This window comes from Schistocerca americana, chromosome 3 (assembly GCF_021461395.2).
Source record: "Schistocerca americana isolate TAMUIC-IGC-003095 chromosome 3, iqSchAmer2.1, whole genome shotgun sequence".
In the NCBI taxonomy this organism is placed as follows: Eukaryota; Metazoa; Arthropoda; class Insecta; order Orthoptera; family Acrididae; genus Schistocerca; species Schistocerca americana.
In genome coordinates this window covers 769,217,290-769,233,800 of record NC_060121.1, presented here as the reverse complement: position 1 = coordinate 769,233,800, position 16,511 = coordinate 769,217,290, and the positions used below count along the sequence as shown (strand labels likewise).

Below are 16,511 nucleotides of genomic sequence, written 5' to 3'. Positions count from 1 at the left end.
GGGTAAGGGCATCTGTACCAAATTACAATTGCTACAGACGCGATCGGCCCACCGCAGGAGGCGGGGTCGCAGTATACGTCAAACGAGGCATAGAACACCACCAGGTGTGCCCACCAGCAACCCAACGGATAGAAACGGTCGCAATACAGGGTTATTACAAATGATTGAAGCGATTTCACAGCTCTACAATAACTTTATTATTGGAGATATTTTCACAATGCTTTGCACACACATACAAAAACTCAAAAAGTTTTTTTAGGCATTCACAAATCTTCGATATGTGCCCCTTTAGTGATTCGGCAGACATCAAGCCGATAATCAAGTTCCTCCCACAATCGGCGCAGCATGTCCCCATCAATGAGTTCGAAAGCATCGTTGATGCGAGCTCGCAGTTTTGGTACCTTTCTTGGTAGAGGAGGTTTAAACACGGAATCTTTCACATAACCCCATGCGATTTCTTTCTGTGGGGTTAAGTCGGGAGGGCGTGGAGGCGATGACATGAATTGCTGATCATGATCTCCACTACGACCGATCCATCGGTTTTCCAATCTCCTGTTTAAGAAATGCCGAACATCATGATGGAAGTGCGGTGGAGCACCATCCTTTTGAAAGATGAAGTCGGCGCTGTCGGTCTCCAGTTCTGGCATGAGCCAATTTTCCAGCATGTCCAGATACACGTGTCCTGTAACGTTTTTTTTTTTTGCAGAAGAAAAAGGGGCCGCAAACTTTAAACCGTGAGATTGCACAAAACACGTGAACTTTTGGTGAATTGCGAATTTGCTGCACGAATGCGTGAGGATTCTCTACCGCCCAGATTCGCACACTGTGTCTGTTCACTTCAACATTAAGATAAAATGTTGCTTCATCACTGAAAACAAGTTTCGCACTGAACGCATCCTCTTCCATGAGCTGTTGCAACCGCGCCGAAAATTCAAAGCGTTTGACTTTGTCGTCGGGTGTCAGGGCTTGTAGCAATTGTAAACGGTATGGCTTCTGCTTTAGCCTTTTCCGTAAGATTTTCCAAACCGTCGGCTGTGGTACGTTTAGCTCCCTGCTTGCTATATTCGTCGACTTCCGCGGGCTACGCGTGAAACTTGCCCGCACGCGTTCAACCGTTTCTTCGCTCACTGCAGGCCGACCCGTTAATTTCCGCTTACAGAGGCATCCAGAAGCGTTAAACTGCGCATACCATCGCCGAATGGAGTTAGCAGTTGGTGGATCTTTGTTGAACTTCGTCCTGAAGTGTCGTTGCACTGTTATGACTGACTGATGTGAGTGCATTTCAAGCACGACATACGCTTTCTCGGCTCCTGTCGCCATTTTGTCTCACTGCGCTCTCGAGCGCTCTGGCGGCAGAAACCTGAAGTGCGGCTTCAGCCGAACAAAACTTTATGAGTTTTTCTACGTATCTGTAGTGTGTCGTGACCATATGTCAATGAATGGAGCTTCAGTGAATTTATGAAATCGCTTCAATCATTTGTAATAGCCCTGTACAAATAGCCACCGTAACAGGACCCCTCACAGTCGTTACAGCCTACCGCCCCCCTTCCCCAGCGCTTGAAGAGGACTACATAGCTGCATTAAGCCAAATAAGAGGCAAGCTCCTAATAGGAGTAGACTCAACGCCAAAGACGCAGACTGGCAGTCAAGAGTAAGTAACAGAGCTGGTCGACAACTGCAACAACTCGCGCGCATGCACCAGTTCAAAGTGTGGGGCCCAGAGGAACCCACACACTTTCCGAAAAACGGGAATAGGTCGGATGTCCTCGACATTGCCCTCACAAAACGTATCATGGGTTTCATGTCCTCAAGTTCAGTGAACAGAATGTCATCGGACCACAACCCTGTCATACTCGAGGTCATGGCTCTCTATCCCACAGCTCACAGCCTCACACAAAAACACAAATTGGGAACAGTTCCGCACCAATATAGCTACAGAACTGACCCAAGCCCCGCCTCCAACAGCAGACACTGTCGAACAAACGCTGGAAGACCTCACGAAAGTGATCCCGCAAGCAGCTGAGGAAGCCGCGCCTGCGCCAGCGGGTCTCACCGGCTCCAGGCAACTTCCCCAGCACCTGCTTGCTCAAATTCAACACAAAAACGGGATCGTCAAAGAGTGGAAACTCACAGGCAACAGAAACACAAGGAGGCTGCTCAACAGACTACAAAGAGAGTTGAAAGTAGCGCTCACTGAGCACCGCAACCAGAAATGGTCAGAAGGCTATCAACTCTGAACTTAGAGGACCACAGTCTATGGAAAGCTACAAAACAGTTCACGAAAAGACGCGCAAAAATGCCGCCTCTGCATGGCGAACGTGGACTGCAGTTCAGCGCCGTAGACAAAGCAAACGCGCTAGCCGACGTGTTGGAGAAACAATTCACGCCAACAGAGGCACAGGACAGGGAACACACAGAAACAGGCCGCAGACAACTGGCCACCGATTTATAGGCAGAAGACGAAGATGAATACACGCCACTCTTCAACCCTGAAGACGTGGCCGGAGCCATCAAGTCACTGCCAACAAAAAAGGCACCAGGCCACGACCAGCTCACCAACGAACTTCTAAAACACATCCCGCCACTGGCAATAACCCACCTAGCTGATATCTTCAACGAAATTACGCGATCACAAAAATTCCCGACCCAGTGGAAACATGCAGAAGTAGTCGCGATCGCAAAACCAGGAAAAGACCCGGTGTTCCCGCAGCACTACAGACCAATTGGTCTCCTGCCCACCCTCAGCAAACTGTACGAGCGCCTCCTCCTAACTCTGATTCAAGATCACATCAGAAGAGAGCAAATCATGCCAAAATTTCAATTCGGATTCCAGCAACAACACTCCTCCCCCCCCCCTAACAAGTAATGAGGGTAGTTGAAGGAGCTACAGAAAACTTCAACCGAAAGGGCTACTGTAGCATTGTCTTATTAGACGTTGCCAAGGCTTTCGACTCAGTCCGACACACCGTAATCTTGCATAAAATGTACACCCAAGGCTTCCCAGGGAAGATAGTAGAACTTATACAGAGCTATCTGACCGGTAGGACATTTTCCGTTAAGATCGATAGATCACAGTCGAGCAGGAGAAGAATACGCGCCGGAGTGCCGCAAGGGTCCGTACTGGGTCCTACACTGTACAACCACTATACTGCCGAAATCCCTGTCACGCAGCACTTCCAAACAGCACAAAACGCAGACGACACCGCATTCTTCTCCTGCTCCACGAACAGGAACCTGGTCACGAGAGACAGCATTAAACAGCATGTGGGCCAAGAAATGGCGCATCTCATTAAACACCGAGAAGACACAGGCTTTAATGATCACAAGACGTCTCGGAAAACGCCGTCCCCTAAGACGACCCATCCAACTGCTGCAGCTACAAGGGCAAAATCTCCCCTGGAGAAACACGGCGAGATACCTCGATGTGACACTGGATAAGCGACTAACTTGGAAGTGCCACATCGAGAAACTCCGCAGGAAAGCCCTTGGCAGGATGCAAGTCCTCTACCCCATACTGAGCGAACACAGTTCACTCGACCCCAGCACTGAAGTAGCGGTCTATAGAAGCCTTATAAGGCGATACTGGAATACGCATGCCCAGTATGGGGCTATGCAGCCACATCGACAATAGACCGCTTACAAAAAATTCAAAACAGAGCCCTCCGTCGGGCCCTACACTACCTCCACGCTTTCCCACAGCATATCTGCATGCTGCTGCCAGCCGGAGTGGCCGTGCGGTTCTAGGCGCTACAGTCTGGAACCCAGCGACCGCTACGGTCACAGGTTCGAATCCTGCCTCGGGCATGGATGCGTGTGATGTCCGTAGGTTAGTTAGGTTTAATTAGTTCTAAGTTCTAGGCGACTGATGACCTCAGAAGTTAAGTCGCATTGTGCTCAGAGCCATTTGCATGCTGCTGCGGACATTGAAACACTCCAAACACGGTTCCGACACCTGGCAGACCAGTTTCATGCCACAGCTGGAACCTCACACAATCAGCTTATAAACACACTAGGTCAATACGACCAAGCAAATGACAGATAGAAGCGACCTAAATCAATACTCTCCTCAGTACAGCAATAGGAACACACACCTCTCAACACAACAGAACAACAAAAGAAATGCACATCCCAACACACTCAGTCACGGCGAAGGAAATGTCCCCAAGGGACAACAACCTTTACCTCAACAACTTCCAATAAGAGGAAGGAATTAAAGAAGAGAGAGAGAATATTCCGTGGCTTCGGGAATATGATTCGTTTTCTGAATTACGATGGTGGGGACCAAGCCTTGCTGGGAAGCCAGCGCTGGAGAGACGACGTCTTCCGTTGTGAGAGCTCGTGTGTGACGGTCGCTCGATATCAGCTTTGTTGATGCAGACGGATTTGCTGTCCTTGCTCTCAGGAGAGTTTATAGTTTGAACAGTTAGGCACTGTACTGTTGCGAACCTATACGGTTCTGAACTTCACCTCCGGGTTGATTGTCGTCGTTGAGTACGCAGCGTTCAGTAATTGAGAGCACTTCTTCTGCCTATACTTACGTTGAGACGTTATCTGAAATCCGTCCTTGTGGTTGGGAGTTCGCGATTCTCGTCTGTAGAACACAGAGAGGAGAAGACAGCATTAGAGTATATTAGAGGACCGCCTTCTGCCGTCCTAGTGTTTGAAGGAGTTTATCTGTGGCTGGAGTAATTCCATCGTCGCAGTCGAGTACGAGAACCATCACTTCGAAGCACCAGACGCAGTACATATGGTGATATCCCAAACTGCTTCGGCTTATTAGGGCAATAAAAGCTAAACAGCAGTGATCACGTTAGTTTCTTCTTCACTGAGGTTCCACACCACCGTAGATCATCTTTGAAAGTAGAGTCTTCTAGTGTTTGGTACATAGATGATGTCACTCATTTCGCGTTATTGATATTAGACCGTGCAGTCATAATAAGGGGCAGAGTTGGATAACTGATTAGTAATTTTACTTAGGAAATGTAAACTTTACATTACAAAGTTTTTTTCTAAAATTACAATAAATATATAAGCAGGAACAACGTTTATCCTTTAGTAGGTTTAGTTGCCTTCATCATTCATTTATGTTTAGATTGTAATTTATAGAATTAAGAGATCCTAAGATCTGCTTCAGGGGGCAGTCAAACTGGGCCAGATCTTCATTTTAGCATGTATTATTCTCCGTTGCTCACATTCAGTTTACACCCGCCTGGAGTAGCCTCTTGGAACCAAGATGTGCTGAGAAGAAGATGCAGATTTTTCAAGTCTGTACATATAACTGTCGCTCTCTAATAGGCAACGACAGACTAAAGGAGATCGAGGAAGAGCTTACAGAAATCAACTGGAGTATTGTTAGTTTAAGCGAAGTACGTCGAAAAGGGGAAGACTCTCTCCGTTTGCACTCTGGCAACTTGCTCTACTTTTGCAGAGGCTCGAAAGGAAACTCAATGGCGTTGGATTCTTAATTAACAAGAATATCGCTGACAGAGTATCTTTCTTAGAAGGAACTTCCATCAGGATAGTTCGAATGGTGCTTAAGGTGTCGAATAGGTATAAAATACAGATTGTTCAGGTGTACGCGCCCATTTCAAGCCACCCTGACGAAGAAATTGAATCTTTTTATGATATCCTGGATAACACCTGTAAAAAAGGTAGCGATTGTCACTTCCAGATGGTTATTGGCAATTTTAATGCAAAAGTTGGCAGCAAGAAACAAGGTGACACAGTGGTGGGTAACTGTGGGATTGATGACCGAAACGATAGAGGTGAGAGATTAGTCCAGTTCGCTGAGTACACCAATATGTCCATCGTGAATACATTCTTTAAGAAACACTCTGACCGACAATGGACTTGAAGCAGACCAAATTTCTGTGTCAAAAATGAGATAGACATTATTCTGTCAAACATTCCGCAAACTGTAAAAGACGTGTCGGTGCTAAATCAGTTCAACACAGGCAGTGAACATCGTCTGGTGAGAGCAAGGGTCGAACTCAGTGTAAGAGATGAAAGGGAAGAGAAGCGTAATCAACCTTCAAAAAGCTGGAAGAACATTCGTCGAAATTCCAAGAAGTCCTCCGAAGCAAATTCCACGTAACTAAAGATAGAGATTTGGCGGAAATGATTGTTTCAAGTACACAAGAAGTTGGTGGCCTATGCCAAAAGAATAAACAACTAAAGAAGTTCAGCGCTAAAACTGAAAACCTTTTACAACAGAGGAGAGAAATGAAAATCCAAACCGATCGTGACATGGCAGTGAATTCCGAACTATGTAAGGCAGTCCGAAGAGAAATGAAAACTGACATATAGAAATTCAGTGAAGACACCTTACGAGCGAGCTTAGAAAACAGGACAAGCTTGAAGTCAGCCAATCGCAAACTCACAATCGGTAAAAAGCAGATTATCGCACTTGATGGAAATGACAGTCGAATCACTCAAAAGGGGGAGGCTTTGAAGTTCATCAGAGACGTTTATAGCAATCTGTATAGCAAACCAAGCGAAAATTTGAGTGTATCTAAATTAAATGATGTACCTAGTGTTCCATATATACTCCCATCGGATGTCAAGTGTGCTCTAGACTGCATGAAGAAGGGAACAGTGCCAGGTTACGAAGAGCTCAGTGTTGACATCCTGAGACTGGCTGGAGAGGAAACAATAAATCACTTGGCAAAAGTATTTAATTCCTGCTTGCACTATGTTTCAATCCCGCTGTCGTGGAACAAGGCAAAGATTATATTGATACACAAGAAAGGAAGTATTCACAATATCAAAAACTATCGTACAAACTTTTCACAAAGATCCTGTTAAATCGAATTACTTACCCTCTAGACTGAGCCCAACCTACAGAACAAGCAGGATTCCGAAGCAATGTTAACACTATTGACCACATTCTGCCAGTTAGTGAAGTGATAAGCAGAACAAATGAATGTCAGCTGCCTCTCTGCATTGCCTTTGGTGATTTTGAAAAGGCCTTTGACTCCGTTAGCCATGTAGCTGTCCCCCAAGCTTTGAGTGAGCAAGGAGTGTGAGCAGCGTACATTGAAGTGCTCAGCAATATCTACAAGACTTCTTCAGCTTATGTTAATATCGGCGAATCAACTCAAGAATTCCGCATCATGAGGAGTGTCAAGCAAGACGATCCCATCTCCTCAAAACCTCGGCTGTACTGGAAATGCTATGTCAGAGCTGAGCTGGGAAGGTAAGGTAATTAGAATTAATGGAAGAAGGCTTACCAACTGTAGATTTACTCATGATATTGCCTTACTGGCAAGCGTTTGGGAGGAATTCAACAAAAATAAATAAATAAATAAATAAAATGGCTCTGAGCACTATGGGACTTAACATCTATGGTCATCAGTCCCCTAGAACTTAGAACTACTTAAACCTAACTAACCTAAGGACAGCACACAACACCCAGCCATCACGAGGCAGAGAAAATCCCTGGCCCCGCCGGGAATCGAACCCGGGAACCCGGGCGTAAATAAATAAATAAATAAAAATATAGCTCTAAGCACTATGGGACTTAATATCTGAAGTCATCAGTCCCCTAGACTTAGAACTACTTAAACCTAACTAACCTAAGGACATCACGCACATCCATGCCCGAGGCAGGGTTCGAACCTGCGACCGTAGCAACAGCGCGGTTCCGGACTGAAGCGCCTAGAACCGCTCGGACACAGCGGCTGGCGGAATTAAAGAGCATTCAGATCAAAAATGCTAGTAAATCTGAATAAAACAGTATGTGATCAGTGCATTCTTCCTGCACTGACGTGTGGTTGAGTCATGGACACATAACTCATTTACAAAAGATAAACTTAGGATAACACAGAGAGCCATAGAAAGATCAATGCTGGGCTATACAAGAAAGGATAGGAAAAGGGCAGATGACATCCGGCCTGTGACGAAGGTTAAGGACATCTTAGAGACAGTAGGCTCCTTGAAATGGCAGTGGGCTGGTCACGTCGCCAGAGGAAAAGACAGCAGGTGGACGAAGCTAGTACTGGAGTCCGAGAGAGCATCGGAGTCCTAGACGAAGACAACCAGACAGATGGGACAAAGATATCAAGAAGATCGCTGGTAGCACCTGGCAGAGAACTGCCCAAGACCGTTCCGCTTGGAGAGGACTGCTGAAAGACTACCTGAATCTAAGACTCGAAGAGGCCACATCATTTAATGACTGAATTGGCTACTGCTGCTGTTGCTGATGATGATATCTGAAGAGGAAAACACGCTCAAGCAGCAGAAAAGAGTAAATGAAGAAGACTGGTAAAAATTCAACTTCTTTGGAGTTTAATACAGGATAAGGCGTATTACTTCACCGCTCAGTACTCGTTCTCAAGTAAAAATCATATCTTAACAGAACAGGAAAAGCTAAGGAACATCTTTTAGTGAAATTACAATGCACCACTTTTAGAGAATGTGACACTACAGTTGTACATTTAATCCTACTTAGGTGTCTCTGAAATTATTTCCTATAACGTTTATGATGGTACAGTGTTCTGGAAAAGTCTTCAGCATTGTTAATAAAAATTTTCTTCTATTTCTCTGGGTACTTATCACTCATCCAGGACCCATACCTGTGGGTGCTCACATATTTTTCACTATAAATTCTTTGTTTCTGAGCGACCCAATGGAATTATTTTAGACATACCATCAACTTCAATTAAGGCGAAAGAACACATCGTGCAGCACACCAGTATAGACCTAAAATTATGCATTTTTCTTCGGTTTTTCATCTATTAATATTTATTATGTTTTGATTATGTGGCAGAAATAGGAAACATGGCCGGTATTCGCCAATACATGTATAATAAACACCCAGAGTCCTTTACAAAGGTGGCCAGCGTAAGGATCCCAATAAAGAGCACAGACGTCTCCAGGTTTTTCTCAGCTTCCATAAAACCGACATAGCAAATTTTACTACAAAAACAAAGCATTCAAAGAATTAATAGTTTAACAAGTAGATCATTCAAGTAATAAGGCAGAAAAGATTTTCCGGTTGAAGAAATCATTAATGGAACTCCACAAGGTTCGATATTAATATTAACTGTGTTCCATAAATACATTGTTTTCCTCTTGTATAGTGGATACCGACGAGAACTTACATCTTTTGAGGTAGCAAAAAATATTATAATCAATCTCAGACAAAGAGAAAGTCCGGAAGTAGTAATTAATTTTGCAAATTGCTGACCCTCAACTAAAAACAAAGAACAGTTTTTCCAATGAGTACAACACTCCTTCATCATTACTAGTTTCTTTATCAAAATATTTAAACGGTGTTACGTATTTTGACTATCCGCGTTCATTAAGAGGCTCAGTATAATAACATTGTGTAGAAACTTCTTTCGTAAGAACATTAAACGCCTGTGCGCTATCGTGCTGTAGAAGCAGTCCATAATGAAACCTTCTAACTTGGAACTGAGACACGATAGGTTAATGATGCCAGCACATTTTCTATCTACAGAAAATGCTCTTACCAGAAGACCCAACATTTATTGAACAACTGAAATCATTAATTAGACCGTTTCTCAAAACTCTCTTAAGGAGGGAGGGCGGACGCGTTCATGGAAAACAGACACTATTTAAAAGAAGCGCCAAATCCGCAGTTTTGAATACATGACAACGAGATTTTGCACGTGCTTTACATGAAATTGACACATTACTGTTAAGTTCCTTGAAGTTCCTTGGATTATATATATATATATATATATATATATATATATATATATATAAAACAGTATTAAATTTCCCAGTAAGGTCAATTTTTATTTCTTTCAATGAACCATACACAGGAACATACCACCGAAGTCGCCGACGATAGTAACGTCGACGAGGCATTGCAGCGGGGTAACACACAGTGAACGTTGCAAGCCGAAGTAGCCAAGATAATATTTTTTAATTTAGTATTAATTTAATTATTAAGTATTTAAGATACGAACTTTTTTAAGAAATAGCAGTAAATAATATATTCATCTTTTTCTCAGAAACTGTTCAAGAGATTTCTATATTTCTATAGAACTTTCCCTGTTGATCCCTTTGCATATAGTAAGCTGCTCTCGTGAAGTTGTTTTGAATATATCGAACAGGAGAATTTTAACAATTTTTAATTTACTTCTGAAGGGTAATATAAAATTCATGTAAAATCCTAAGCATTTTGCCCGTTACCTCAGTTCACACTTAGAATTTAAAAATTTGCTCTTGAGACAACAGTTATTGTGTTCACAGAAAAAGTGTACGAAATTAAATAATTCATAGATTCTGCGAAAAAGGAACATAAACTTTAAAAATGTATCAATTTTCATAAAATACAATTTAAAATTCAACCTAATGTATTTTATATGTTATATGAATATATAAAGTCGAATCTGTTCTTTCGAATATGTCCGAAAGAAAAGATTCCATTGGTGATCTTGCAGTTCTCGAAGAGTGAAATTACAATGAAATACAGACCTTTAGCTGCTTACAGGCGTTGATAAATATGACCAGCGACAGTTGAAAATATGTGTCCCGACCAGGACTCGAACCCGGGATCACCTGCTTACATGACAGATGCTCTATGCGACTTTTTTTTAATGTCACTTTGTTCGTCCTTGGCCGCTGTATTTGTTTTGGGCGGATGTCCGATAAAGATTGCTCAGCTTCTTCGTTGATCCATTCACTCAGTTTTTTTACTACAGAGGGTAGCGAACCCTCTGCCCTACACGCTGAGCTACCGCGCCGGCTGCCTGAGCCATCGAGGACACAGAGGATAGAGCGATTGCAGGGACTGAACTCTGGCACGCTCCCCGTGAGATCCATACTTTCAAACTTTCTGTTCTCACACTACATTTGTAGTGCCCCTGCGCTCTACACTTATTACTCGCGGTAGTCAATCTTCTGATTTCCGTAAGAGTTTGAGCAATGTTAGAGCTTCCGTACTGAAGAAGATCATTGGCTGGTAAACCGTATCTATATGAAAACATGTCAGAAAGAACAGATACCATCTTCATATAGATAAGGCTGCGCGAGTAATGAGTATAGTGGGCAGGGGCACTACAAATGTAGTGTGTGGAGTGTAAGTTGGAAATGTGGATCTCACGGGGAGTGTGCCAGAGATCAGTCGCTGCAGTCGCTCTATCCTCTGAGTCCTCTGTGACTCAGTCGAATACAACGTCTGCCATGTAATCAGGTGATGCCGGGTTCGAGCCCCGGTTTGGGCACATATTTTGAACTGTCTCCGTTGATATTTATCGACGCCTGTAATGGCCTGGATTTCATTGTAATTTCATAACGTTTTTTTATGTCATCTCTTCAGAAGGCCGCAGATTTGTACTCAGGGTTCTTTTTCCCTTCTAGGTTTCTCTTCTGTATTCTTGTTATCTGCCTTCTTTCGCTTACCCAGTCTTGAGCTGACTTTTCAGTGAGAGATGCTGTAAATTTATTTTTTCTGAAGATTTCTGCAGCAAAATTTCGTGTGTAAAACCAAGAATTGCTTCTTCATAAACAAACTGGGGTACATATTGAGTAAAGCTAGGATTTGTTACCGTAACAAATGTTCCATTATGCCGTTGGCTGTCTAGAAAGACTTAAACGCTAAGGATGATCTCTTAATGTTTCTCTTTCGCAGACGGGTAAGGCGCTTTTACGTGATCGTTGGCCCTGCCTGCGGGTGAGACTCCGCCATTTTCACAATGAATGCCTCCGTGCCGCTGATCCTAGTAGTGATGCTGGCGGCTCGAGTGGCCCACTCAGCCAGGATCCTGGGCATCGTCCCGACGGCCTCCATCAGCCACCAGCTGCCTTTCAGACTGATAGCTCTCGAGCTCGCCAAGAGAGGCCATCAGGTCACAGTCATGACAACGGACCCGATAAGAGTAAGTGCACCTTCGACAGAAAATAATTTTTAGAGTCAAAATCTTTGGCGTGGCCTACGGGTTCTTCAAAATGTAATGTAGGTTTCTTCACTTATTGGTGGAGACAGAAAAAATTTCTTGAACATCAGAAGAACGATTGTGAAACCATTTAAATAACTGTGCAGAGATAAAAATCTCCATAGATGTCGAGAGTCGGAAGAGCAGGTGGAAAAAAATAAATCTCTAAATATACGTCGAGAGTTGAAAGTGCACGTGGAATTTTTTTGTCTGTGGCAGCATACACTAAGAAGAGAACATTCATTCCATGAACAGTTGCATAACTGTTAAAATAATACTACTACCGAAATGTAACTATGAAGCAATGACACGAAGAGAAATGCGAATTTTCGCCACACTCCTCGTCTTGTATAACCATGAAGCTAAAATACATTTCTTCTGGCAATGGCCATGAAACTAAACTACTTTTCCTCTAGCCATGAGCATCAGCGTCCGGGGGCGGGGGCGGGGGCGGGGGCGGGGGGTCCCAGACGCGAGTCCTCCGTAGTATTATTTGAAAAGCGATTAAAGTTTTTTGAGTCTTAGTTGACAAAAAATGATACCGTCGGACGAACATATCCAAGCTTAACTGATAACTAAAAGCTCTTGTGCAGTAAGAATTTACAGTTTTCAGGATTTACTAACGTTCCAGTGAATCAAATGCGCTAGTATTACTCACCAAAAAGAATTTAGTTTGAGAAACGATTGTTTAGGACATAATGCATAGTAATAGTCCACACACTGTCGACAAATTTAAATATTAATATTATATAACTTTTTTACAGTCGGTAATCCAGTCTTAAAATGACACGCTTTAGAAGTTTTAAGTGCCATTGAAATATCTGTTCTGAGGCACTGAGAATGCTCCAGAAAGCAGTTTTAGGTCCTAATTTTTTCAACAACCTTCAAGTGGATCTCATGTTTAGACCCTCTTGTGATATGCACTGTATCTATTGAGTCCTCCCACCCTAACAATTTAGTGCTGGTGACAGCTACAAATTTCATTAATTTACAACATTCACGCCCTGCCACGGCAGTAGGCAGCCTCAGAATTCCGTCTTGGAGCGCTTTAAGCTCAGACGTCTCGTGTGATCAGCACAATGGCCACACTCCTAGGAAGCATACGAACCGTTTTGTGTTCCCCGAAGCCGTTCCAAGTAGCAGCCGCTACTCCGTAATAGCTCCACACGGGCAGTGTTACTCGCGGATCGAACTTCTGTCTTCGTTAGAAGCTCACAGTTTAAGCGGTAGGTGTGGATAGCGTGGAAAGTGGCTGATTGGCTGTATCAAATGGTTCAAATGGCTCTGAGCACTATGGGACTTAACATCTGAGGTCATCAGTCCCCTAGACTTAGAACTACTTAAACCTAACTAACCTAAGGACATCACACACATCCATTCCCGTGGCAGGATTCGAACCTGCGACCGTTGCAGCAGCTCGGTTCCAGACTGAAGCGCCTAAAACCTCTCGGCTACAGCGGCCGTTGGATGGATCACTCGATGTGTTGTGTGAAGATGTGCATTGAGTAACTTACATTCTCAAGGAAACAATATTTGGAGTGTAGCTGGTATATAAATATTTATCCCAGAAACGGGTATTTTATATATCTCGAGGCGGTGTCGAAGATAAGCTCAGTTACGAAGCGCAGTATCTTCTTGGTACGCTTAAGCTATGAAGAGAGTAGTTAACGAACGATCAAAAGGCTTTTGCCACTACATGTTAATTGAATGGAAATCAATTATCAAGAGGCAGGTGCAAAATAAATGGTCAACTAAGCTCAACGAGACGCGGAAATATATAACAGCAATTCTGGAAAAGGAGTGAAGGAAATAAGATTAGGGTTTAACGTCCCGTCGACGTTGAGGTCATTAGAGACGGAGCAGAAGCTGGAAATGTGTCAAGAATGGTGAAGGAAATCGGCCGTGCTCTTTACAAAGGAACCATCCCAGCATTTTCCCGTGGCAGAAGAGGGAAATCACGGAAAATATACTCTGGATAGCCCGACGCGAATTTTGAACCGTCCTCCTCCCAAATGCAGGCTACTGTTGTAATCATTGCCCCACCTCACTGGCTGTGCTAGTGAAGAATGAAAAAGGTAACAAGTCGTAGCTCCGAATGTATTCTGCGTTATTGTGAGCAGGTATAAACATTGTGTGTATGTTCCACATCTCCTCCAAAACCACAGGACCGATTTCAGCCAAACTTTATACACATATACTTTATTGGCACTGTACAACATATAGTTCAGGAGATTACCATTGATATGATAAACGATTTGGGACGTCAGTCATTAAAACAAAGGCGGTTTTCGCTGCGGCAGGTCTTTCTCATGAAATTTCAACCACCAAATTTCTCCTCACAGTGTGAAAATATTTTGCTGGCACCTGAATACATATGGGAAATGATCATCATAATAAAACAAGAGAAATCTGAGCTCGCACGGAAAGATAGAGCGGAACGGTAGCTTGAAGGTGATTTGATGAACCTCTGCCTAGCACTTAGTTGTTAATTGGAGAGTAATCATATAGATGCATGTAGGTGAGTAGAAGCAATGAGTTGGGTGAAAAACTGCCGCATCATGCATGACGTTTAAATTAATTACTTCTTTACTAGTAACTCCATTTTTCGGACGGTATACACATTTAGTGGTGATATGTCAAAAACTTTATATCACTGGAGAAAACATCATTCAGGAGATATGACGTCATAAACATTAAGCACAACGCCAGACGCTGTGTAGTACGGGCGTGGTCGCACAGCTATAAATAAATTACTTGGGCAACGCCGGATTTCTCCGCTGGTATTATATAAAGTAAAGCATAGTAATCCTAGATTCAGTTTTGTCTGTGTTTGTTTCTGGTTGCTACAAGTAACTGACAGGCATACGTCATGTTATTTGTGAGGATATCTTACAATAGCAGACGAAAGTTACGAATCTGCATGGTACGCTCAGAGCCATTAGAACCATTTTTTGAACCATTTGAACCATTTTTTTTGAAACCACGAGGCCATGCATCCTAGTTGTCAACAAGGCACTGTGCAAGCTGGTGGTTGCCCGCTGCATAATGATACGGGCTGTGTTTACATGGAATGGAACTGATCATTGACTAGAAATGGTTATCTTCGTCTACTTGGAGACTATTTGCAGCCATTCGTGGATTTAATGTTCCCAAACAACATTGGAATTTGTATGAATTATAATGTGCCATGTCTTTGGGCCATAATTGTTCGCAAATGGTTTGAAGAACATTCTTGACAATTACAGCGCCTCATTTGGTCACCCCTCTCGCCCGACATGATCCCATTGAACGTTTATGGGACACAGTCGAGAGGTCACAAAATCCCGCATAGAAGCAGCATGGCTCATCATTTATGCAGGGGACTTCCAACGACTTGTAGAGTGCATGTCACGTCGATTTGTTGCGCTACGCCAGGAAAAGACGGTCCGACACGATATTAGGAGGTCTTTTGTCACCTCGTTGTATGATCCCTTTCTTCGCAGTTTGTGACAGTATGACAGTAGTGTCTTAAATGCATCTGTTAAGTGTATGTGATTGTAATGGGTATGTGTATAGTATAATGCAATATTTGTGTTGTATGAAAATGTGAGAAGAGAGAGAGAGTGAAACCTGTGACAGCACGTAGCCTCTCCTCAAACAGGCACCAAGGGGACCATGCTGCTTAACATTCCCATCTAACGGACGGATTTCAGTCAACAGCATGTCATTCACTCACTCAATGGACCTTTATGGGGACGTCTGGTATATAGTCCAGGTTATTGGCGCAAAGTCTTGTGTTCAAGGGGACTACACATCAGCCACGTAAATGCAAGCGATGAAAATTAATTCCAACGCCCTGTCTCGAGCCACACACCTGAGAGTCGAGAAACACCATACTGACATACGTTAGCAAGCTCAGCTGTGACGATGGTCGTTGTCTGGCGTACTTTTATGCACGTGTGGACCGTAGCCAGTAAACCAGCGTCCAGACGATGACCATAAGGCGGAAAAAAGTGTTCCCGATCCTCTGCAAAGCGTTTTCTTTAAATAACTTACCTATTCGAAGTGTGTTAGAGATAATTCTTAAGCGCACATCTACTGACAAACATGCTCATGCACTAAAGAAAAGAACTTAATAGAGAATATCGTGTCAAGTATTATTTATACTAACAGCTAGTCATCTGACTGGGTACTGTAGTTATAGAATGAGTTTCAGATTCTTCTCATTCAGTTTTCCTCTTTCATGCCGACGCTTAAAAGTTGGACACTATTGTGTAATTCATTACTGATCGTGTAATATATTTGTGGGAAGTACCTACAGAAATACATTTTTTCCTACAGAAAAACATCCAGAATTTTACAGAAATTGATCTGTCGATGACATACGACTATTGGAGAAAAACATTTGACTTCACTTCGTTGTCAGACGAAAGTCCAATTGAAGTAATGGAAACATGGGCTCCTACTGCAAAGTCGATGTGTGAGATCCAGTTAGAATCCCAACAGATGAAGGATTTTCTCCGGTAATTATGTTGTCTGAATTGAGCGATATGTTTTACATTCTAAAATGCTTGATACTAAGATGATTTGATGTCTTACTTTTGTTTGCAGGTCCCAACCGTCTTT

The 16,511-nt window shown here is 43.2% G+C and overlaps 1 protein-coding gene across 2 annotated transcripts in view; it reads left to right on the top strand.

Annotated features, from left to right (window-relative positions):
- LOC124607046 overlaps positions 1 to 16,428 on the top strand; it is a 69,541-nt gene extending 53,113 nt beyond the window's left edge. The window contains exons 2-3 of one of the 2 annotated variants that reach the window (XM_047139222.1): positions 11,645 to 11,849; positions 16,227 to 16,428. In XM_047139222.1, coding sequence (XP_046995178.1) covers positions 11,667 to 11,849; positions 16,227 to 16,412 — 369 coding nt within the window. In that variant the 5' untranslated portion in view covers positions 11,645 to 11,666 and the 3' untranslated portion in view covers positions 16,413 to 16,428. Of the gene's footprint in view, positions 1 to 11,604; positions 11,850 to 16,226 lie in introns of those variants that run through there. The other variant, XM_047139221.1, reaches the window with a different exon arrangement.
- The last annotated feature ends 83 nt before the right edge of the window (positions 16,429 to 16,511 follow it).